The 24,767-nt window shown below is 51.4% G+C and overlaps 1 protein-coding gene across 6 annotated transcripts; it reads left to right on the top strand.

The window, feature by feature from the left end:
* The first annotated feature begins 1,036 nt into the window (after nucleotides 1-1,036).
* LOC103562955 (zinc finger protein 77-like) lies at nucleotides 1,037-23,981 on the top strand. Of its 6 annotated transcripts, none has more exons than XM_070622478.1 (5): nucleotides 1,037-1,528; nucleotides 19,555-19,681; nucleotides 20,726-20,903; nucleotides 21,317-22,431; nucleotides 23,119-23,981. In XM_070622478.1, exons 1-5 carry the CDS (start codon nucleotides 1,100-1,102, stop codon nucleotides 23,145-23,147), a joined length of 1,878 nt encoding a protein of 625 aa, XP_070478579.1. In that variant the 5' UTR covers nucleotides 1,037-1,099; the 3' UTR covers nucleotides 23,148-23,981. The 6 variants fall into 6 exon arrangements, 4 of the variants coding, with proteins under 4 accessions (XP_070478579.1, XP_070478578.1, XP_070478576.1 ...); XM_070622477.1 differs by having other exon boundaries at nucleotides 1,061-1,528; nucleotides 21,296-22,431; XR_011540698.1 differs by having other exon boundaries at nucleotides 1,064-1,528; nucleotides 21,296-22,853; nucleotides 23,119-23,204.
* Nucleotides 23,982-24,767: the final 786 nt, after the last annotated feature.

The following is a 24,767-nucleotide window of genomic DNA, read 5'->3' as shown; positions in this document are numbered from 1 at the left end:
CAAAGATGATCGACAAATGGCCAATAAACACATGAAATAAACACATCACCAGTCATCAGGCAAATGCAAGTCAAAAGCACCAGGAGAGACCAACCACTTCACACCCACGAGGAAGGCTAGAATGAAGAAATCAGAAAACAAGTGTCAAGGCGTTTGTGGGGAACTGGAACCCTTGTACGCTGCCGGCGGGAATGTAAAAGGGTGCGGCCACTGTGGAAAACAGCCTGGCAGGACCTCAAAAAGTGACACACAGAATCACCACGTGACCCAACTATTCCATGGCCACCCACATTGAATCAGATCGTCACGTATGTGTACACACAGTTGAGACACTGTTCAAAATAGCCAAAAGGTGGAAAAGTCGCCAAAGGCCATCAAGGGCTGAATGGAAGAACGAAGTGTAGCACATACAAAGGATGGAATATTATTCAGCCATAAAAAGGAGTGAAGCACTGCCACATGGATGAACCTTGAAAACATTATGCTGTGTGAAAGAAGCCAGACACAACAGGCCACGGAGAGTATGATTCCATTGATGTGAAATAGCCAGAACAGGCAAATCCATAGAGACAGAACGCATTCTGGTGGTGGCGAGAAGGTAGGGTTATCATGGCTATTATGGCCGTTAAATTTGTTTTTAAAATGGAGATATAATTCACGTGCCGTTGATGTTCCCCCTTTAAGTGTAACACGCAGGGGTTTTTTGTACACTCACAAAGCTGTCACCATCAGCATATAATCTGAATCCGGAAATATAGCCTTTCACATTTTCAAAGTTCTCTGAGACTAAAAATCTGATGTGACACAAATTTCCTTGAGTAAAACGCACATCTGCGAATCCTAACATCTCACACTGTGGCTCTGCTGAGATCAGTCCTATCTGCAGGCTGGGGCCGCGGACTCCCATTCCCACACGTGCAAAGGTCCTGGAGCCAGGGTTGCTGACCCTAAGGCCCTGAGGTGGGGAGGGCGCGCGGGGCTTCCTGCCCCAAAGGTCACGTGTGAAAACAGAGCGGGACCCCGCCTTGCACGCGGTGACGTGACTCGATGTCTTTGTTAGTAAACAGAGGCCACAGATCCACCGCGGGCCCGCAGGGAAATGAGTCTGATCTTCCCGGTCCGGGAAGAGGATGCAGCAGGGGCCGCCGCGGCGCAGGCTGACCCCGGATCTACCCTCCCGGGCTGGTTCTGCGGGGAGCTCGTCCCAGGCCGGCGGGTCAGCCACGCGGCGGGGTCTCGGAGAAGTTCAATGTCGGGCATTAGCAGCGGCCAGGCCGGGGCACTGTCCAATCAGGGTCACCAGGAGTGGGAGTGCCGGGAGCACCGTCCAATCAGAGCGCGGGTTCCCGGAGTCTCGTCCAATCAGATCCGGGGGCGGGCGCGCTCGCTTCCGCGTGTGGACGTCGCTCTGGTCCCGTTGAGTCCCCGCGCGCACCTGCCTCGCGTGGCCCCAGGTGTCCCGTCCCGTCGCTGTCACCTGCCGGGGCCGCGGGGAGGACGCGCGGAGAGTCCGGAGCGGGCGGAGATGGTGAGTGCGCGGGCCGGGCCGGGACCGGGAGAGGCTGGTTCGAACCGGCGGGAACCGGCTGGAAGCTGCCGCGGCCCCGGGTCTCCCCGCGCCCCCCGGGGTCCCCCCGACTCCCCGCCCTCGGCCGCGGGCTGGTCCCGGCGTCGTGTCCCGAGCGCGCCTGGGGGTCCCTCTCCCACCCGAGTCCTTGGACGGGCGGGGTCCGAGGGGGCGGGACGACCCCGGCCGGCGGTCAGGGCTGGGGCGGCGGGGCGGCGGGGCGGCGGGGCGGCCGCGGGGTGGGCCCGCCCTGACCTGACGCTGAGCCCCGTCCGGACTGGGGGCCGGAGACTCTGATCCGAAGACGGTGGGACGGGGCCGAGGGCGGGTCTCAGGCCCTCCAGCCCCGAACCCCCCAGAAAAGGGCTTTTCTCTGCCGGGAAAGTGTAACCGAACTCACTGGGTTGGTCTCTTGGGTGAGTGGGAGCTGAAAAGCACAACCAGGGCTGAAGTGGGGGAAGAGGAGATTTATTGCTTGCACGAGCAGTGGAGCGCCCTGGGGATAGCTCCCAGAGCTGTGTCTCCCGCAGCTCTGTGCAGGTGTGGACTTTATGCACAAGAGTGCGGGGATAACAGGTTTGTTACAACTGTGTGACAACTGTCCTTCATCAGGGCGCCTGTGTAGCAGGTGAGCAGGCCGTTATATAACCCATTCGGAACATGCCGTTACCTGACGCCGTTGCGTAAGGCGTCCGGGGGAACTTCTGGTTGCTGGGAGCTGGAGCCGTTTGCAGGGGTCTTGCCGCGAGCATGCAAGTTTCTTCTGCAAGATGGCAACATCTGCAAAACAGAAACATCAGCTTCTGAAAAACAGAACGTTTAGTTTTTCCTTGTCTGGAAAACACTTGACAGCCCTGTCAGTCAGTGATCATTCTCAGTAACTCTTTCCTTGCCTGGTTCCCAGACACAAACTCCCCCTGAGATATTTTACTCCTCGTTCTGGAGAGAGAAGGGTTGGCGTTCTGTCTTCTGTAAGTGCTTCCTGCTGATCCGGGTCGTTGTAGGCGAGTTAGAGTAAAACTGTCATTCTGCCAGGCTAAGATCGGTTTCAGGGCTACCTGAGGAGTTGTTTTTTTTTTTTCCCTTGAGGAAGATTAGCCCTGAGCTAACTACTGCCAATCCTCCTCTTTTTTGCTAAGGAAGCCTGGCCCTGAGCTAACATCCGTGCCCATCTTCCTCTACTTTATATGTGGGACGCCTACCACAGCATGGCTTGCCAAGTGGTGCCATGTCCGCACCTGGGATCCGAACTGGTGAACCCCGGGCCGCCCAGAAGCAGAACAAAAGGAAATGTGCGAACTTAACCGCTGCTCCACCAGGCTGGCCCCTACCTGAGGAGTTTTGCAACAGTTGGTACCGTCGTGGCAGAGCCGTCATTTGTAACTTGAATTGTTCAACGGAGAGCTAACAAACCTCACTAGCATATTAAAGATGCCTGGGCAAAAATTAATAATAACAGAAATACAAGGGGGCCTGTCAAAGGCAAGAGCCGGGTTACAGACGGAATGGCCCCATTTCCAGTGTCCCATACCTCGGTAGCTGTATTATTGGCTTTCTGGTTAAAGGTGTGTAGCTTGGTCAAATATTTTCTTAATATTCACCTCTAGTCATTGCACATACGCTTCCTTGCACGGCCAGGAGGAGCTCGAAGGCCCTTCCGTTATCTGGCACCACGCTGGCTAGTGAGTGTGTGACTGGGAACCAGGCAAGGAAGGGTTACTGAGAACCTGATCGATAACTAACATGGGCTGTCAGATGTTTTCCAGATGAGGAGAAAAGGAAATGTGCGGTTTCTCAGAGGTGGGTGTCCCGTTTTCGCAGATGGTGCATCGCTGACCCCGTTATGTAAGGGCTCCTTGCCCCCATTATGTAACGGGCATGTTGCATTGAACTCCTTCTGTAACCATACCGTGAACTGGGCCTGTGATGGCCTGCACACGCGCCCTGATGGGGCCCAGTTGTCACACAGCTGTAACACATCTTCTGCACCCTTGGGTATAAAGTCTCCACCAGCACGAGGCTGGGGCAGGGGGCGCCGCTTTGGGAGCTGTCCTGGGTGTTCTCCATTGTTTGTGCAAACAAGCAACCTCTTTCTTCAGCTTTGGTTGTGCTTTTCAGCTCCGCCATCAAGAGAGACGAGCCCAGTGAGTGTGGGTACAGTTAGAAGGATACCCGGATGTTGTAGAGTGCTTGTCCTGTATCTGATATTTCAAGAGATTTAGTTAGGTTCCTTAGGGTCACCTCCCCAGGGTGCGGCCAGACCTGCTGTGAGCCCGGTTCCTGCCGGGATCAATCCCACAGCCTCTGCTCCCGGGGATGGAGTTGGGCGTGGCTGTATGTTGTCAGACCTGTGGCTCCCATCCTTCTCATTGGACATCGTCCCACATATTCCACGTTATCCACGCACAGATGGGCTGTTGCAGGGGGTGGGGAAAGGAAGACACAGAGTGGGAATGATGGTCAGGGAGCCTGTGGGGTGGGGAGCCGCAGAGAGGGACGCGCCCTGGGGGTGCACAGGCCTGTGGGTGTAGTGCTGTCACACCAGTTGAGTAACGCAATGCCCCAGCAGGGGGCGCTGTCTCTGCAGCGGGGAGATGACGGTCCCCGTGAGTGAAGCTGTCTTTTCTGGGGCCTGTGGGTCCCCTGCCAGCTCCTGGGGAGACAGATGAGAAGCCCCCAGCATCCAGGCGGCTTTTGCTTTTGTCTTCTTGTCCCGAACTTGCATTGGGGTAGAAGGTTGTCCTTTGGTCTTAGGGCACCAGCGAGTTTCATTGGGGCGGCAGGAATGGGTGACACTGAGAGTGATGGGGCCGATGGCAAATGGGTTTCCGTTGCCCGTGGCTGGGGAACATTGGAGACGGTTTCACGGATGGAAGTGCCGTTCACACACATTATCCCCTCACGGCTGGTGCGATTTGTTACTGGGGTGAGAGTTAAACATTTTAGGTTTATACTTGAGAAGCCCAACTCTACTGCAGTTGACAGGGGTCTGCTAAAAGCCTTGGGGACCCTTTCAAGAGGCTCATGTTGGGTTCTGATTGTATGGGGTATGTGACAGGCCACCCACTTTTGTTTGGGGATGCCTATGGCATGTCCACATTGGGATAATTCATTACCTTTCGCTGTGATTCTAGAAAGGTTTACAATTGTTAGTTTCCCAAGGAATTAAGGGGGTCTGTGTTGATGCCCGTTGTGAGGGAAGGTAGACAAGGATATAAGCTGCAATACACCCCCAGACTCAGGCATGTCTTATCTCTGGATCCTTGGCACCCTTCCCGAGCAGGAACTTCCAGTCTGATCCTGGCTCATAGGAATAGGAGTCGGTGGGAATGGTGACCGTTTCTGGCTCTTGAGCTCTTTTAACCCAAGTGTGGTGGATCCAAAGGGTCACATCTTGAGAGAAGACTGAGTGGTTAGTAAGGCCACATAAGGTCCTGTCCCAGTGGGCTCAAGCTGGTCCTGGGGGGCCCGGGCGTCCAGGTTTTGAAGTCCACACATTCTGCCTGCTCGTGGGGATGCGGCTTAACCCAGATGAGGAGGAGAAGGCGGATTCAGATGGAAGTGTTTGTGAAGGTGAGACATCGCTCTCCCCAGGTTAATTATGTGCTTTACAGCTCATTCGACCTCCTTATCGGGGGGCATTATTAACCCTGTATCGCCCAGAGGGGCCCTTCATACAACATCGCAAAAGGGCTCCGCTTAAGCTTTCCTTTGGGAGAAGCCTTGATGCAGGGTGGCGCGATGGGCGAGAGCTTCAGCCGGTTGTCCTGTGCCTCCTGGCCGAGTTTGGCCAAAGTGACCTTCAGGGTGCGGTTGGTTCTTTCCGTTTCCCCCGAAGACTGAGGTCTCCAGGCCACACACAGTTTGCATTGTACTCCCAGTATTGGAGAAAGTCTGGCGACTATTCTTGACACGAAGGCCAGGCCGTTGTCACTTTGGACTGACCTAGGCGGTCCAGACCTTGGGATTCGTGTTTTTATCAGTCGATAAAGGGAAAGGCCTTTGTCACTTCCCCTGCCTTTTCTGTCTACAAGGAAAGGCTTCACCCCATCCTGTAAGGGTGTCCACAAAAACCACAAGATGCCTAAACCCTCCTGGTGCGGTTGGCAGAACCGCGAAGCCTGCCTGCCAGTCCTCCCCCGGCAGGCTCCCCTGGACGGCACGGTTCTCCCCAGAGGCAGTATCAGTGGCCCGGTGTGCACATTATTTTGTTGGCTGTGGACACACTGCTCTGTTAGCTTGTCTGTTGTCGCCTTTAAACCCGGGGTCCTCACCATGCCCAGGAGCCAGTTGCGCAGGGTCTCCTTTCCCTCGTGCAGACTTCATTCTCGCCCAGGCTGTGTTTCTAGGCCACCAGACCTTTCCTTTGCTGTCTATCGTCCCTCCCCCAAGGCAGGAGAGTCTGGAAGCCCGCCCTCTTAGCTGTCTCTGTTTCTTCTGGGGTGTATTTGGGGGTAAATTTATAGAGGGGTAAAGAGGGAACAACCCCAACTGGAAATCTTCCTCTGTTAAGGCTGCTCATTTGGCAGCTGCGTCAGCCAAGTCATTTCTTTTCGTTTTTTCTGAGTCTCCCTCCTGACATCCTTTGCAGTATACAAGGGCCTGGGAGCGGCCCTTCCATATTTAATTTCTTTACTGTCTACTGAGCTTAGGCCCATGAGCATGAATAACAGAGAAGGCATATTTGGAGGCAGCATAGATGGTCACAGTTTTCCCTTTTGCTAATTCTGATGCCCTCGTCAGGGCAGTGAGTTCTGCCTTTTGTGCTGGTGTTCCCGGGGAGAGCGCCTTTGCATCCACGGTGGCATGGTGGCATGGTCGCGTGGAGGGGAGACCACGGCACAGCCCTCCCGGCGCTGACCATTCCGTCCACGAGCCGCACCTCCCCGTGCTGGCCGGCTCTCCTGCTCGGTGCTCCTGACCCAGCAGCTCAGAACAGTCTCGCACCAGAGGCTCCTGTGATGCAGGAGGCAGGTGGCGGATTCCGGACCTGGCGAGGCTTTAAGAGTAGCTGAGGGGTGTCCGGGAGTGTCGCCTGATACCGCAACCTTCTGCCACTCCTGAGCCAGTGGTGTCGTCTCCTCTCTGAAACACTTGAAACCTGATGTGGGGTCCACACACTTAGGGGCTGTCCCGTAGTGAGTTTTTCTGCTTCTTTAATTAACAGGCAAGGCGGCCAGCCTCTGGACATGGTATCCAATTGTTTTGAAAAATAGTCCACCGCTCTCTTAAGAGGTCCCAGCACTTGGGTTTATACTCCAAGGCCACTCCCGGTTTTTCATGCACGTATAGATGAGTGAAATCAGGGGACCCCGAGGCGGGAGCTCTCATCAGGAGCTCTTTGAGTCTGGAAAGCCTGCTCCCATCGCTCGTCCTACTCACAGGGTTAGGATCGGTTCTTGCCCCTACAACTCACCATATAAGGGTTTTGCTATTAATCCAAAATTAAGAACTCAAACGTGGTGGAAACCTGCCATCATCATCTTGTAATGGTTTCCCGGTGGTTGGAGGGGCCACTTGGTAAATGGCTAACTTCTTTTCTTGGGGGAGGCTGTGCGGCCCCGTGACATCCTGAACCCCAAATACCTAACAGTTGCCCCTTTTCTCTAGAGACTCTATACCCCCTTTCAGCTAGAAAGTTCAGGGCCACAACCGTGTTCCCGTCCGAGTCCTCTTCTGTGGGGCTGGCAATAAGGATGCCATCTACATGTTGCAAAAAAGCCCCACAGCTTAACTTTGAGTCTCTACCCAGGATTTCTCCAGAAGTGCATGGGGAATTTTTGAAGCCTTGCGGCAGTACCGTCCAACAGTATTGCTGTTTTTGATGAGTCTCAGGGTCTTGCCATTCAAAGCGAGTAATTCCTGGGACTCGGGACCCAAAGGGTGCAGAAGGAAGCAGCCTTTAGGTCCCAACGGCGTGTTATTAACTATCTCTAGGAAAGTCTGCTAGGAGGGTGTATGGGTTGGGGACCGCCGGGTGAACGTCCCTGACAGCCTCATGGACAGCTCTGAGGGCTCGTACAAACCGGCCTCCTCCCCTCCCGGATTTCCCAGGGGGCGGGATGGGCGTGTTGCAGGGGCATCTGCACGGCCTGATTCCGACAGGCTGGGTCCCAGCTAAAGCCTCAGGTCTTAAAGCGTCTGGTTTTACCCCAGCCGGTTGTCACTCTGCCTCGAGTCCACCCTGACAGGCTGGGCGTTAACAGCCCATCCCACCTGCCCTTGTGCGCAAACATTGGGGTCAGCTTGAGTTAGAACGTTTTCTGGGGTGACCTCAGCTGCTCGTTCGGCTCCTGAAGGAGCGCCACAAAGTCTGCTCCTCTGTTCCGAGGACCCCAAATTTCCCTTTCATCCTGCTGTAGACCGATGGTGGCCCCAACTGTGCCAACAGATGTCTCCCCAGCAAGGGAACTGCATGCTCTGGAACCTATTCAAAGAGTGTTTTAACACTTTAGAATGTGTTTCAGGGGTCAGAGGCCCCAGGAAGCGCTTCCTTTGTCCTTTTCCGTATAGCCCTTGGATGTTACCTCGCCTCTGGGGTACAGCGCCCTTTGTAGTGGTCAACAGAGAGTATGTGGCTCCCGTCTCCAGCAGGAACTCGATTTCCTCTCTTGCAATGTCTAACCCGGGGCGCCTGGGAGGAGATTTTGAGAGCCGAGTGGGGAGCCCCTTGGCCTCACCAGTTGTCAGGGGTACCTGGAAGGCAGTGGACTCGTCCTTGGGACGATGTGGGTGTTCCCTCTTCCAGTGTCCGCCCAGCCTGCAGTAGGCACAGTGACTAGGCCCAACCCCTACAGCCACCCTTTTGGTCCCATCCTGGGAACGGGGGGCACTCACCCGTGGCGATTTATTCCTTCCTCCTGAGTTACCTGGGACCGACTGCAATACCACTGCTAACAAGGTGGTTTGCTTTTTCATCTCTTCTTTTTCCTCTCCCGCCACATCTTGGCTGCTGGAGACCTTAAAGGCAGTCTCCGCCAACCGGGAGGGGTTGGTCTCAGGACCACTGGCCAATTTTTGGAGTTTCCTGCGGACATCAGGGGCCCCCTGAGACAGGAGATAGCGTCCCAGCGCTGCTGGCCTACCTTCCCCGTCAGGTGCCAGGAGTATATTTTGGAAGGCATTCCCTCAGTCTTTGCAGAAAGGCTGACAGATTCTCATCCGGCCTTTGCTGAATTCCTCTTAATTTTTAACGGGGTTTTCCCAGTGTGTGCATCCCCTTCAGGAGCCTGTTTCTGTGGTGCCCTAAGGCTGCCTCGTCCCCCACTCTATTGGGATCCCAGTCCGGATCTGCGACAGGCACTGACTGTTCAGCCGGTCCCCACACTGGTGATCAGGCCGACTGCCATGCTGTTTATCTGCCTCTTTTCGGGCTTCAGCTAAACCCGCTGCTTTTTCTTAGGAGGGTTGACAGGAGAGTCTGTGTGTTAGCCCAAGTGGGGTTATGGGTAGAGAACATCTGCCCATCAAGTTAAAGAACTCCCCAGGGTCCGCCCGCAGGCCCTGAGAATGTGCCCTGCAGTTGTAAAGGTCAGAGGTGGTGAAGGGCAGGTGCATGTTTACAGTGTTCCCACCCCCGCGCGGGACCTGGCGTCAGGAAGAAATTCGCCTCTTCCCTGGATTGTAGCACGTCCTGTGTCTGGTAGTGCTGTCCGGCAAGGGAGGGGCCAAGGTTGGGAGTGGCAGTGGATGGGTGTGGCCCCTGGGGGGGACTTCCATTAGGAGGGTCAGGAGGGGGCTGCCATATGCGTCCACGGGAGCGGATGGCCTGGCTTCCTGCCCCGTCCCCTAGCAGGATAGAACAGGTCCTCCTCATCTGGAGGGCATCCTAGCACTGGGAAGGTATTCTCTCCTGGGACAGAAGATTTCTTCTTCAATTTGCCCAATTCGTATTTTTGCAGTAGCCCTTTATTTTGATATAAAGCCATAAAGCGTTCTACGCAGGGAATTTCTTCCCATTTCCCTCCCCTCTTGCATAAAAAATCCGAGTGTGAGATAGTGGTATATTTCAGCGACCCATTTTCTGGCCACCTTTCCTGATTTCCCAAGTTATATTGGGGCCAAGGTGTATTACAGAAGGATGTCATTGTCTTCTTGGTCCTGGGAGTACAGCCAAACAATTGCCAGTGACGGAGGACGCACCCCAGTGGGCTCTCCTTCGCTGTGGACGCTGTATTGACCATACTGGCCTTACAGGTAAGGGGCGGTTAGTAAACACGCAAATCCTACAGTTCTAACCTAGACGTCGTTACATTACTTTACTTTCCTACCACCGTTGGAGCTGTCTAGCAATATCACGCCCCCTCGGGGGCTCCGGGATGTGCAGGTGACCCTCCCTCCCGGGAACTCGGAGCTGCCTGTGGAGGGCTCTCCCCAGGTCAGCGGGTTTTTCTCCCTCAGGCATCCCCGACCAGCCTCCCCTTCAGGCAGGATGCCAGTGTCTCCAGTCCGCTAGACCTTAGCTGGTTCAGCCAGAACGGGAACCAAACCCAGGAACCAGAAATCTGTGCAGTTCATACCCGAAACCATTCTTCACCCAATTCAGAGAGACTCTTACAGCCAAGTCGTGGGTCCGGCGCTGCTCACCGCTCCAGGGGAACTCCCGGACAAAACGGCCCGGTGTAGCCGCGAGTCTGTCCAGGGCGGCAGCGGTGCAGGGCAGGCAAGCCAGGCGCCGAGAGGAGCCTCTCCCTGCACCCTTCAGCAGGTCCCCAGCATTGTGGCGGACTTAGCCCGAGGGAGCTGCCGCTGCCCATGGCTTCCCCTGTTGGAAGCTGAGGGACAGGGATCCGTGTCGCCAGATTTGTAACCGAACTCAGTGGGTTCGTCTCTTGGTGAGTGCGGAGCCGAAAAGCATGACCAAGGCCCAAGAAGGGGAAGAAAAGGTTTATTGCCTGCACAAGCAAAGAAGGAGTCCTGGGGCATTTCCCAAAAGCAGTGTCTCCACGGGCCCCAGTGCCGGTGGAGAGTTTACACCTAAGACTGCGGGGGCCAACAGGTTTATTTGTTACAACTGTGTAACAGTTGTGCTCAGTCGGTGCATGGGTGCAGCAGGTAAACGGGCCATTCCATAGCGAGTGCAAGGAACAGGCCATTCCATAGCGAGCGCGAGGTAACTTCTGGAAACTTGGGGCTGGAGCGATTTGCAGGCGTCTTACTGCAACCTTGTAAGTTTCACTGGCAGATGGCAACATCTGCAAAAAACCGGGACATCAACTTCTGAAAAACAGAACATTTAGTTTCTCATTCTCTGGAAAACATTTGACAGACCGTGTTGGTTATCGATCAGATTCTCAGTAACCCTTTCCTTGCCTGGTTCCCAGTCACACATTGGCCACCCCGGGGAAGTTAGTCTGACTTTCCTGGACCAGGAAGAGGACGCAGGAAGGGGAGGGGCCGCCGAGCTGCAGGCAGATCCCAGATCTACCCGCTTGGGTTCTGCTCAGAGCCAGTGTCCCCGGCAGGCGGGTCAGCTACAGGTGTCTGGACGGCCTGTCACTCAAGATGCAGGGGGCGGGCTCTTGGAGAATTTTAATCAGGGGCCTTAGCGGCGGGCACTGTCCAATCAGGGTCACCAGAAGGGGGAGTGCCGGGAGCACCGTCCAATCAGAGTGCGCGGGCTCTGAAACACCGTCCAATCAGGCCCGGGGGCGGGCGCGCTCCTATCCGCGTGGACGTCGCTCTCGTCCGGCCGCGTCCCCTTGCTCACCTGCCCGGTGCGGATCCACGGTCCCGTCCCGTCGCTGTCACCTGCCGGGGACGCGGGGAGGACGCGCGGAGGGTCGGAGCGGGCGGAGATGGTGAGTGCGCGGGCCGGGCCGAGACCAGGAGGGGCTGGTTCGAACCGGCGGGAACCGGCTGGAAGCGGCCTCGGGCCCGGGTCTCCCCGCGCCCCCCGGGGTCCCCCCGAGTCCCCGTTCTCGGCCGCGGGGTGGGTCCCGGGGTCTTGTCCCGGGTCCGTGTCGGGGGTCCCGGGTTCCACCTGCGTCCTGGGACGGGACGACCCCGGCCGGCGGTCAGGGCTGGGGCGGCGGGGCGGTGGGGCGGCCGCGGGGTGGGCCCGCCCTGACCTGACGCTGAGCCCCGTCCGGAGTGGGGGCCGCAGACTCTGATCCGAAGACGGTGGGACGGGGCCGAGGGCGGCTCTCAGGTCCTCCAGCCCCGAACCCCCCAGCAAAGGGCTTTCCTCTGCCGGGAAGGAGGGGAGCAGGCGGGCGGGCGGCATCGCGCGTGGGGTCGGTGGAGCCGAGTGTGCCGCGCGCTGAGTGAGTCTGTGAAGGTCACACGTGGGGCGGGCTCCCGGGGGTCCCTGCTGGTGAGAGGGTCTGTGAAAGGAGCGTCTATACGGGGCGGAGCGGCAGCTCGGAGCGGCTCCTCTTTGCTGAGAAGGAGGCCCGGGAGGAGGGGCGCGTCCGCCCTGAGGAGGGAGCCGGGCTGAGCGCAGCCCCGGGTTCTGTCCCTCCCGCCCTGGGAGGGGCCGCCTGCCCACCTCCCCGCAGGGCGACCCCGCCCAGCTCAGGACCAGGTTCCACCTCCTGCCTTCCGTGTCCTTGTCGCTGTGGAGCAGGTGCTGCTCTGCGCTGCTCCCACCGCGCTGCTCCTCCCCGTGTGTCCTTGACGGGGTCTGCGCCCTGTGACCCCAGGGCGCCCGAGCGCTTGGACTGACTGTCACACACGTGTGTTTATTCCCTGTCATTTCCAGCACTTGGAGTTAAAACTTTTGTCCATCTCGAGTGTGTGAAACGGGATCTCCTTTTGATTCCAAATTGCTCTGTACTGATTCCCATCGGGGTGCGCATTGCTCGTGTGACATTCATCTTCCCTCAGATGGATTTCTGTCATTTTCTCACCTCTCATTCATTTGTGTGTTTACTGATTTCTCACGTTTTCTTTCCATGGTCTGGACAGTCATCCTTTTTCATTTCTAGGTGGTGCAAATATTTCCTCCCAGGTCGTGGTTTATCATCTCTCTCACTCTGTTTTACACTGTGGTGGACACTTCTTACTTATTAATAGACTCGGCTTTCTCAGTCTCTTCCTTGTAGCTGACTGTTTTTTTCTTCTATAAGAATAGTCTCCTAACTCTGAAGTCATAAATTCATTTACCTGTAAGTTCTTGTCAGCGTCCTCCTCTCGTCTCCCACAGTTAAATCTGCAGCGAGCTGGTTATTGTCCGTGAGGTTGATCAGGAAAACGGACCCTTATTCGCCTGTAGATCACCAGTTGTCACTGCCCCACGTGTCACCGTGTCCCCATCTCTCCACCGCCCGGCAGCGCCTGCTCTGGGGCAGGTCCACGTGCTGACATCGGGGGCCTGTTTCAGGGCGTCCGTTGTCTCCATTGGTGTCCTTGTCCGTCCCTCTGGTCACCATCCTGTCCTGACCCCTGGAGTTTAAAAAGCTTTGATGTCTGTTAGGAAAATTCTCACCTCCTTCTATGGGAAATGTCAGATATTCTTAGCAATTTATCTTCCATTTCAGCTTTTAGAAGTAGTTTTCTTAACTTTAAAGAAAACGGAAACAAACCCCAAAACAAACCTGGTCGTAGATTTAATGGAATTTTCTTAAAGCTCTTCCCCTGTTTGAGAGCTGACGTCAAGGGCTCCTTCCCCAGGACACGTGCCGTCCCTCCATTGATTTCACTCCACTCTGGTGTCATCCAGGAACGTTTTGGAGTTTTACCATTAAATTATTTTATCTCCTTCATTAGACACATTTTAGGACTTAAAGGAAATTAGTTGTAATAGCAATTAGCTTTAAAAGTGTATGTTTAAAAATCTAATTAAGATTTTACTTTTAAACTGTTTTGAGTGATTCAGAATGCTCTGAGATTAACTTTTGTGAGTTTGTATTCTAGAAACTTAGTAAAAATCTGATTCTATAATGATCTTCATAGTCTTCTGGAGTGTGCCATACACGATCATTTGCCCTATGAATAAAAGCAAACGTTTTATTTTCTTACGAAATTTTTTTCCTGATCAAAATAACCATTATTTTCTTCCATTAATGACTTTTTTTTTTAAAGATTTTATTGTTTTTTCTTTTTCTCCCCAAAGCCCCCCAGTACATAGTTGTATATTCTTCGTTGTGGGTCATTCTAGTTGTGGCATGTGGGACGCTGTCTCAGCGTGGTTTGATGAGCAGTGCCATGTCCGTGCCCAGGATTCGAACCAATGAAACACTGGGCCGCCAAAGCAGAGCGCGTGAACTTAACCACTCGGCCACGGGGCCAGCCCCTCTTCCATTAATGATTTTTAAAAAATCACGTGTGTACTCCAGTTCAGCATTAGGGAGATTTCTGGCTGTTATGACAAAGAGCTCAGAGTGAGAGAGGTGTCGAATACTTGACATGGAACAAGACTTGAAAATGTAGTTTTATGTTGATCCGTTTAGAAGACCTCAGTGATCAAACAGGTGAAAATACACACTAGAAGATTCATGGAAATTTATTAAAGGCATCGCCTCCAACAGTATACACATCACATGGTAAGGCATCTTTGACGACCATCCTGGTGTGTGTCACAGAAAGATGTATTTTATTTTAATTTTTTGTTTATTTATTTTATTTTTTTCCTTTTTCTCCCCAAAGCCCCCCGGTACATAGTTGTATATTCTTCGTTGTGGGTCCTTATAGTTGTGGCATGTGGGACGCTGCCTCAGCGTGGTTTGATGAGCAGTGCCATGTCTGTGCCCAGGATTCGAACCAACGAAACACTGGGCCGCCTGCAGCGCGGCACGCGAACTTAACCACTCGGCCATGAGGCCAGCCCCGAAAGATGTGTTTTAAATTGGAGCCAGCACTTCTCTGCTCATCAGGCAGATTCGCGTTTATAGTCTCCTCTTCCGCATGCCATTGAAAGCTCTTATCACCAAGCACCTCTTGACCCAAACCAAGAGAAAATAGAAGCAGATATTCACTATAGAGGAGCAATTTACTTCTGAGAAATGAAAAGGAGGGACAAAGAGACTAATGTATAAAGTTCCAGTACCAATATTTAAATTTCTCGGGGCAATTTCTGCTTCCGTGATAAAGAGAAAGATGAGATGGAGACTTGACTTAAGATGAGAGTCCATCACCAGGGACCATGCGGTGGGATAACTGTAAACTCAGTATTTTGCTGCATTGGGATGAATGTTTGCAAAAGGCTCCCTATGCCTTTAAAGAAATAGATCCAGTAGAATAAGATCTTATATATTAACACAGATTATTAATTATTCCTCATATATGTCCATTTTCAGAGCTCAGCAGCCTTTATAAAGTACACTCACACACGACAGGGTCACCTTTGATGACGCAGGTTTGTGAAAATAATTTAATAAAATCACGTCTCTCTATGAACTGTCAGCTTACAACAGTTTTTACCTGAGAAACATACCAAGAATCGTATTTTCTAGAAAGCCCCCTCCCTACTAGGAAACAGTCACGAAGGATTATGAACTAGTTACTTTTTAAAGGATGTTCTTTCCTTGTCCCCAGGTCTGAACACAATTCACCACCTTTAGAGCCAGTTGGTGTTGAAAGGCTTGTGAGAAAATAGAAAATACATATTGGTCTCTGCCCCCAGCTCCTCCCATGCGGCTCTTGACACCTTTGTAATTTCCCGGGTGATAGGCGTGTCCTTCGTTCTAATAAGGTGACTCTGGGTGGGCTCCCGGCTGGTTCCTGCATGAGGTGCGATCACCGGAAAAGACCAAGTGACGGATACAAGGTTGGGATTTTCAGCCCTGCCCTCATTCTCCTAAGAGGGGAGAAGGGCTGAGAGTGGAGTTAATGGTCGATCTTGCCTCCATGATGAACCTCTATAAAAATCCCAATAGTGTGGGTTCAGGCAGCTTCCAGGTTGGTGAGGGGTGGAGGTGGAGGGAGGGTGCTGAGCCTGGACGGGGCATGGAAGCTCCACGCCTTCCATCTGGATGTGCGTCTGCATCCTTCATCACTTCCTTTAATAAACTGCTGCACGTAAGTAATGTTTCCCGGAGTTCTGCGAGCCGCTTTAGCAAATTAATGAAAGCCAAGGAGGGGTCCTTGGAACCTCTGATCTTTAGCCCGTTGGTCACAAGCACAGGTGACAACCTAGGCTCGTGACTGGCCTCTGAAGTGTGTGTTGGGGAGATTGGGGGCCTCCTGGTCCTGAGCCCTTACCTGTGGGATCTGACGCTATCTCCGGGTACATGGTGTCAGAACTGAGTTAACGTGTAGGACACTCCGCTGGTGTCGCAGAGAACTGCTTCGTGTGGGGCAAACCTCCACACGTGGGTGAGCAGAAGTCAGCAGTGAAGTGTTCCCTGAGGAGGCAGAGGAGACACACACAGGGGACAACTCGCAGGAGGGAAGGACTGGGTTGTTCCCAACACAGAAGAGGAAAAACTGTGCTTACGAGGCTTCCTCAGCCCGGCCGTCCTTCCAGTTCCCCCGGTTCTATCTGCCGTCTTACGATTCTGCACTTCGAGAAGCTCTTCTTTTTGCCTTTGTTCTCACGTGATGGGGCCGCGTTAGGAGTCGCATCTGAGATGCTGCTGCGTGTATGCATCGCAGGATTAGTGGGGTGGCCCTTCAGGAACTGTCCTTGGCGGCTCAGACAGTCCCTGGGTTGTGTCGGTTCCGAGAGGAGCTGCCACGCTCTGCTCCGCCGCCGGCACGCGGTGGGCGCGTCTGGACTGTTTCTGCCCAGGAAATGTCTGTTCCCCAGGCCTTGGGAGCACCATTTTCACCCCATATTGAAAGGAAACTGGACTGAATTCCCAGAAACTTCCCTCTCCTTGAGAAATAGCACGTAAGGCTTCCAGTTCCATCTGCGGGTCCTTCTTAGCACATGTCACATCCTGACAGTTGGTGGCCACGGCAGGTTGCGTGCCTGGGAGAGTGGGAGAAACAGACTAAATCATCTCCTTTAAAAGGTCATTTTCTCCCTGTCACTGCACGCGGAGCTGAAATTGACCTGTGCATGTTAGACTTCTCCCCGGCACCCTCGCTAAGCCAGTTACAAGTGTTAATAATGTGTCCTTAGCACTTGGGCATTTCTCCCTACCCATCTTGCCCTCTAACCACGCAGTGTCGATTCTCCCCTTTGCAGAGCTTTTACCCGTTTCCTGTCCCTGCTGCAGTGCTGGCCCGGCCTCGCGGGGCGGAACTGCACACAGGCGCCGCCTGCCCTCCTTCCTGGTCTCGGAGGGAACAGCTGTCACGTTTCGCTTTAAGTAGGACGTTGGCTCTGGGTCTCTCTAGATGCCATTTTTTCCTGATAATGCGTGTTCCCTTCTAGTCTCTCACGTCTTGTCACAGATGAACACTGACGGGGACAGGCGAGTCTTTCCATTGCTGGGACACAGTATACCCACTGAAGAGTCAACATTTCGTCCATCTTGCCTTTCTGGATAAAATGACCTTGATATTTTTTCTGTTTTTGGATGTGGGCCACCACAGCATGGCCCCTCCCAGAGGAGTGCTGTATGTCTGCACCTGGGAACTGAGCCCGGGCCACCAAAGCGGAGCGCGCCGAACTCCACCACAAGGCCGCCGAGGCTGGTCCTGAACCTGATTTTGACGCGTTGTGCTGTTTATGCGCTTATGTGTTAGATTTCTTTTAAAAAGCCTTTCACCTGTATAAGTGTGGATGTCATCGTCTGTGAATATTGTTAGGATTGTCACTTTCTGGTCTTGGTAACGCTCTGCAGTTTCTACAGTGTGGAGTCACCGATTGTTGAATGTTTGCTCCCTGGGCTGGGAATGGCGGGAACCTGGCATTTAGATGGTGGGGACACCTGGCTCTATGGGTTAGGTTTCTTTAATGCCCACAGACATCCTCAGATGCTCTGTTCACTGCGTCATCTCAGGGACGTTTACTGATTCCTTACACTTGTCCCATTGTGTCTAATCCGAAGGATGTTCTCCCACACGTGGTTTGTAACATCTCCGCAATCTGCTGAATCTCAGAAACATCTGTCATTTTCTTCCTTTTCCACACTTTCTGTTATTTGCCCAAGTTCTATTTTTTTTTTTTAATAAAATTGCCATTGGTTGAAGAAGGGTGTGTGTTTAGCATGTTGAATGTATTTTTAAGCAACTGTAATTGAGATAGTTTACATACCACAAAGTTTATTTAAAGGGCATCCCAGTAGTCTAATTTTAGTACGTTTTTATCACCCCAAAAGAAAACTTGTATGTGCCAGCAGTCACTCTGTGTTCCAGTCCAGCCCGCCCTGGGTTCTGGACAATTTATTACTCTCCTTTCCACCTCTATAGATTGGGCTATTCTGTACATTTCACGTACATGCCATCGTGCTCTATGTGGTCTTTTCTGAAGCCCATTCACGTTATTCAGGTTCATAGATTGGTGCCATGGGCCAGTACTTCGTTCCTCCTATTGCGACATCGTGCTCCATTGTAAGAATATTCCACATGTTGCTTCTCTAGATCACTTGATGGACTGTTGAGCTGTTGCCACATTTTGTCTGTTATGACTCATGCTGCTGGGAACACCTTTGTATTAGTTTTTGTGTTGATGTTTGTTGTTGCTTCTCTTGGGGAGATGGATACCTAGCATGGAATTGCTGTGTGATGTGGTAGCTGTGTGTTCATCCCTGAGGACCCGCCAGACTGTCTTCCCAAGTGGCTGCACCATTTACGTTCCCATCAGCAATGGACGAGCTTCCACCGTCCTCACGTCCTGCCAGCGCTTGTTTGTCCGTCTTACAGCCATACTGGAGGGCGTGGGGAGGGCCTGCTTGTGGTTTTTATTTGCATTTCCCTGGTGAGTGATGTCTGGCATCTGTTCGGGGTTAGTGGCCACTTGTATTTCTTAGCAGAAACGTTGGCTCACATTCTTTGCCCGTAATTTAATTGTATTATTTGTCTTTATATTGTTCTCTTTTATTTTTTATTGTTGTCATCCGAGTTTCTTAAATACACTGAGAACACGAGTCTTCTATCAGGTGTGTGGTTGGCAAACCCCAGTTGCTGTCCCAGGTGACATGGCCTCATTGTCTCTGTAGCTGATGTAGTTAGGATTGTTTTCTTTAGATTTTGAGAACATATATATATATATATATACACACACACATATATATATTTTTTTTTCTTTTTTGCTTTTTCTTCCCAAATCCTCCCAGTACATAGTTGTGTATTTTAGTTGTGGGTCCTTCTACTTGTGGCATAAGAACATTTATTTTGTTTTAAAAAAAATCTCTGAATTTCACTTCATCATGGTTTGCTTGTTATTCCACGAATGTGGTGTCACCACATATTGTTGTAAAGATATTAATTAGGTTTATTTTTCCTCTTTAAAGACACCTTTGGCTCTGTTGGCTTCAGATCTTTCAGAGACTCCTTTGTTGGGTCATTTTCCTCGCATTCCGAGCACTCGGTTCTTTCTTGGAGAGGCCCTGCAGCTTGGGAGATTCTTCAGGAACCAGGCTCTCCTCTTACCCGTCAAGCGTCCCAGGCCCTGGCCCACGTCTACGCCCACAGCGTCCACCTCACCCGGTGAGGGGTCATGTCTCTGCCTTTGTCAGACGTGAGGGGATCAGACCAGGGTCCTCAATGCTGTTGCCTCCAAGGAGAGAGTGTTCAGCTCAAGCCGCACTGCACGTCTCAGGGTTCAGAACATCCTGACGTTCTGGTTCCAGTTCTGGAGCTGACAAGGACGTAACTTGTGATCAATCCACGTACCCATTCCCACGTTCTCTGAAAGGTGATTGCACTTTTCAGTCTTCACCTTACCTCAGAGTCTGCTCTGTCTCAGGAAATACTCTCATAACCATGGGTGTGGATGGGTCAACATCAGTTGTTGTGGACGCACTTTGCTGCAGCTTCCTAAGCACTTAGCACCACTGAGTATGCTGCATTTGAGTTGCTCGTTCATTGTCATTTCCAACGAGAGTGAGAGCTCAGGAGTCCTAGGAGTTGAGTCCAGGTCTTCGGCTGTCCTCCTCCCACACCCCTTGGTGAAGACGGGGCCTGGCTGAAGTAGAACGTGTGGGCTGTTTCAGGACTCGCTGGTCTTTGAGGACGTGGCTGTGAACTTCACCCCGGAGGAGTGGGCTCTGCTGGATGGTGCTCAGAGGAAGCTCTACAGAGACGTGATGCTGGAGACCTGCAGGAACCTGGCCTCCGTGGGTGAGGACGGCTTCATGCCTTCACTGAGTCTGGGAGGGAACAAGTGTTTCTCACACTTGTTCTTTTTTATTGGGGCCAAGAAAGGAGAATATGTTTGAAATAAGAGAGACACTGTCCAAGCCTTCGTGGAACCACCTAGAGTCAAACAGCTTTTCCAGGAAAACAAAGTTTCATGTATTAAGTGGACTTTTTATTCCTCTTGAACAAAAGTCAGAGGTGTCTGAATTTATGAGCATGAATATAGTCTGCAGTGTCCCTTTGGTGCAGCTCTATGGTTTGCACCCCTGTGCCAGTTACACTGTGTTAATACACAGTTGACACGGTCATTTTGCTGAATTAACCTGGCACTTAGCCATCCTCACTGGCCTTGAAGACCAAAGTATGGGCCCGTCTCATGGGCTGTTTGTTCCCCTCTGTCCTCCCTCACGGTCAGCTCTTCCCCGTGCATCAGCTGCTGCACACACCATCCATTTCCCATGGCAGCTGGGGCAGTGGACACAGGCTCCCTCTGGGTCCGTGTGCCTGCGCACACCAGGAAAGCAGCCACCCTTGGGAGGAACAGGCTCTGGAGGAGGGAATGACATTTGGACACGTACATTAGAAAGGTCACTCTGTCACTGTTTGAGAAGGGTGACGTTTGTTATTACCTGGCTTCCCTGCTGACTTGTCATCGCTCCTCGCCCCCTGGGAAGACCTTCTGTATCTCCTCTTACTAAGGGAGCATTGGGGGGTCTGCCTTTGCCCAGTTCCTTGCTATCTTGCTTTTCTGATAATATTTATTTCCACATCCCTCTCCATGTCTTTTGAAGTATTTCTTAGTGAACAGGCTGCCATTTTGACTCGTTCCATTTTGACCCTGCTCTCCCCAAAGTCCCAGATAGCCGAGGTCCACAGAGTTTTCCTTTCCTGGCATGTCCGTTCTTCTTCATAAAATTTGTTTACGTTTTTGGGTCAGCGTATGAAAAGAAATCCACATATGGTCTCTTTTCTTTCCTGTATCCACTTCTTTCCCAAGAAATTAAACTGTGCTACCCATTGTTGCAGATTGTTGCACTCAAGTTAAAATCAGTGGATCAGTTCCTCAGTGGAATATTTCGGAGAATAAAATATCCAGTGAAGAGAAAAAAGTAAAATTCATCAGAAATGATTCCTGCTCTGCTTTTGGAGAAAATTGGACATTTCAGAACCTTGGAGATCAGCAAACCCAGGAGAGGAGTGTGAGGTGAGTGGCATTCTCACAGGAGGAAGGGGTCTCAGCAGTGGGTTAGACTGACTGGAAATGAAAGAAAAAGTAGAACCCTAGCTAAACAATTGTGTCCTGAGAGAATTTTCACAAAGTAAGATTTTCATAAATGAGATGTAGATATTGAGCGTTTGAAATAGAATTCAGTTGGAAACAGTGATCAGGAAACACCGTGTGTAGTAAACACTGAAAGTTACTGCTATATTTGAGGCCTCAGCTAGAGTATTAACCTTTTCTACTTTGTAACAATGCAGACAGTGCCAAAAACCTTCCTTTTCACTGAAAATGACAGATGCATATCAAAAGAATCATTAACAACCGTCAATAAATCAATCATAAAGAAATCACTTATAACCATCAATCCCTCACAGGGTGCTTCCTATTTTGAACAGGAGCCATTTGCTGGAGAGTCTCCATGGAAGTAGTGGAGGTGATGGCTGTGGAGAAACCCTGAACCAGATTACAGACCTTCCTGTGCGTGAGAAGTCTCTGACTAGAGTTAAACACGACGAATGCACGAAGTGTGGAAAAGCCCTCACAGATTGTTGTCTCCTAAAGAATCGGCAAAGACCTCACACTGGACACAAACCTCATCCATGTGAGGAATGTGGGCGGGCCTGCGGTTGTGTCTCGTGCCTTAGCTCTCATGTGGAAACAGACATTGTGGAGAAGCCCTGTAGAAGACGTTGGGATACTGGGAGAGCATCTGAGAGACACGTGAAGAGTCTTTGTAGTAAAAAATCTTTCGAGTGTAAGAAATGTGGAAAAGTTTGTACTTGTATCTCATCCTTACAGGAACATGACAGAGGTCACCATGGACAGAAAACCAAGGTGTGTGACGTATGTGAGAAAGTCTTTATGACTTACTCCTGTCGTACAGAACATGTAAGAACTCGTAATAAAGAGAAACCTTACGCTTGTCAGCACTGTGGGAAAGCCTTCGGTTGTCACTCCTCCCTTCAGCGACATGTGAGATCGCACGGTCAGGAGAGACCCTATGAGTGTCAGCACTGTGGGAAAGCCTACAAGAGGCCTCACCATTTTCAAAGGCACGTGAGAGTGCACAGTGGAGTGAAACCCTATGAGTGTAGCGAGTGTGGCAAAGCCTTCAGCTCTTCTGCATCCCTGCAGGTGCACGTGAGACTGCACACTGGGGAGAGACCCTATGCGTGTCAGCACTGTGGGAAAGCCTTCAGCCATCACTTCTTCCTTCAAGTCCACGAGAGGACCCACAGTGGGGAGAGACCCTATGAGTGTCAGCAGTGTGGGAAATCCTTCAGTCGTCACACTGCCCTTCGAGATCATGTGAGAACCCACAGTGGAGAGAGACCATATGAATGTAAGGAATGTGGGAAAGCCTTCAGTTACTCCTTGTCCTTACGAGAACATGTGAGAACGCACACTGGGGAGAGACCCTTTGAATGTCAGCAGTGTGGGAAAACCTTCACCGGTCACTCGTCCCTTCGAGGACACGTGCGGATCCACAGTGGGGAGAAACCCTATGAATGTAAGCAGTGTGGGAAAGCCTTCAGGTTTTCCTCCAACCTTCAAGTACATTTGAGAACACACACAGGGCACACCCTATGAATGTCAGCAAGGTGCAGAGCTTACAGGTATCCCTGAAACCTATGAGGACACATGCTGGAGAGAAAATCCAAATACAAAGACTGGGGGAAAACCTTTATTCTGCCTTAAAAGCTTGCTGTAGATGTGAGCAGACGCACTAGAGAGAAATGTTATAAATAGGAAAACTGTGGGGAAACCGTCACGTGTACCATTTCAGTTCTTTTGTACCTGAAGACTCATGGCAGGACGGAAGTCTTTTAATTGATATACATATGGTTCTGCCTTTGTAAGTGTCTCGTCATCCATAGTAGGGATAACCAGTGTGTTGACTGCCAGTTCGTGTTGCTAATCCGAACTCTGAAGGTAATACATATCTATGTCCCCTTCATCTGTCCTACATATGTGTTCTCATCTTGGATTTTAAATATTTGTACAATTATATAAAACTTGTCTCATTTCCATTACAATGTCTTTTGGATCCAGGGGAGATAAGTGGGTTTTGTTTTTTCTGTTTTTATTCATGTGCAACTTGATACGATGTTAGATGAACTATGTTTTGATTCTTACTTTATGCTCCTAGTATGTGATCGTGATGTGAGACCTGTATTGTTGAATTTTCTTTTAACAGCGTCTGCTGCTGATACTGGAATTTTCTGACTCAATATCTGCTCTTCCTTCCAGTCTTCATTATTGAAAGGTGATTCTTCCACATTTGTTTGTTGTTAGTGGATACCTCATCTGTGTTCCTCAAAGAAGTTTGTAATTGTGGGAAGATCGACAGTCCCATCTGGTTATGTTCATAATTTGACCTGTGGTCATTGTCCTTGATCTTGGTTGGAAATTGTCACGATGCCTTGAGTTCAGAAGAGAGACTTGTGGCATGAAGATGGAGCTGGAGTCCAGAGGCTTCTACTGAACTATTCTATCACCTTGGGGAAGGTGGGAAACCATGTGTCCCAGAGTCCTTCTGTTTGTGGCTCTGAGTTAAAGTTCACTAGCAGAGGAAGACACATGAGGTTTGGAAAGCAGAAGTAGAGAAGCCACAATTCTGAGTTCTCCTGTCCCATCAGGAGACAGAAGTGCGTGGGACCCTAGGGGCCTGCGTCACAGCCCACTTTTCTGACTTCCGGCTCTGCCCATCTGGAACAGCCCCAGCCAAACACCATGTTTGACGTTGGTTCCCTCTGAGGCAGCAGGTTCCACAGACTTTCCCACAAGCTCCCCCATCATGGACCCTCTTTGGTTGCACTGACCCTGCATTTCTTGTTTCTGGATATTTCCATGGTTGCAACCAACAGTGTAAATATATTTGGCAGCTTGTAATAGTTTTTTCTTACAGCTGACTTCTGTCTAAATGATGAATGTACGCTTTCTTGCTTTCCATTTTTATATGTGATTACTCAGTGTTTTTTCACTTTTTGTATATGTGATTCAGAACAATGTGCAGTTTTGGTCAAATATAGTTCCCTATGTTGTTACTTAGCAAGCTCATTACCTAGGTTTTCAAATGTTTTTTACTTACAAGTGTCATGTTTCATTTTTCATTAACTGAGAGGATAGCTTAGAGCCCTTGCCTGACATTTTCCATGGGACTCTTGCTTTTTCATATCAGAACCATGAAATCCTTAATTCAAACCTTTTCCCCAAATAGTTCCCTTCTAAATACCCAGAGGATGTTTTCCTTGTGAAGTTATAGTTCTTTGCTTCCAGTGCTCTTCAGAATGTATGAAGTTGGAAGGACGCTCGCTGAATATTTGCTTAGAGGCTGTGACTCTGCACCTCTTCTGTTTACTTTACCAGATGGCCAGGTCTGTGCAGCCACAGGGGGCGCAGGAAGGCTTGGAAAAGTGTGTTATACCCAAATCCCAGAGAGACAGTTGCTGCACACGAGAGGGTGTGACTGGGGGAGCACCAAGGGAGCAGGTACCACCGTCACTACCAACCTGAAGTGAGATGGATCCCAACCCACCCCAAAGGCAGAGGGTCAGAATGGAACACAAGCTGTGTTCCCTCTGCAGGAGACACTCTCTGCATGCACCTGTCCTGCCCTCCTGTAGGGCCCCTCTCCCTCCAGGTCCTAATGGGACTAAATAGCCTCCCTAATTCAGTTTCCTTGTGCTCTCTTATTGACCTGGGGCTCCACTTAAATGTTGATTGAACAAAATTACAACAACTGGCATCACAAACAGGATGGATTGAGTTGCACCTGCAGTTGCCCAGGAGCAATGCCAAATGGGAACCTGACCAACTGCCTTCTCCAGCGCAAACAGGAAATAT

The sequence above is a fragment of the Equus przewalskii genome, chromosome 6 (assembly GCF_037783145.1).
Source record: "Equus przewalskii isolate Varuska chromosome 6, EquPr2, whole genome shotgun sequence".
Lineage (NCBI taxonomy): Eukaryota > Metazoa > Chordata > Mammalia > Perissodactyla > Equidae > Equus > Equus przewalskii.
Note: the sequence above shows the minus strand (reverse complement) of the source record. Positions and strands in the feature narration are given on the sequence as shown.

Coding starts and splice junctions, on each gene's coding strand:
- LOC103562955 (XM_070622475.1), top strand. CDS start 1,100: ATGAGTCTGATCTTCCCGGTCCGGGAAGAGGATGCAGCAGGGGCCGCC. Junction 19,682..20,725: donor CAGGAACCTGGCCTCCGTGG/GTGAGGACGGCT, acceptor CCATTGTTGCAG/ATTGTTGCACTCAAGTTAAA. Junction 20,904..21,295: donor ACCCAGGAGAGGAGTGTGAG/GTGAGTGGCATT, acceptor AATCCCTCACAG/GGTGCTTCCTATTTTGAACA.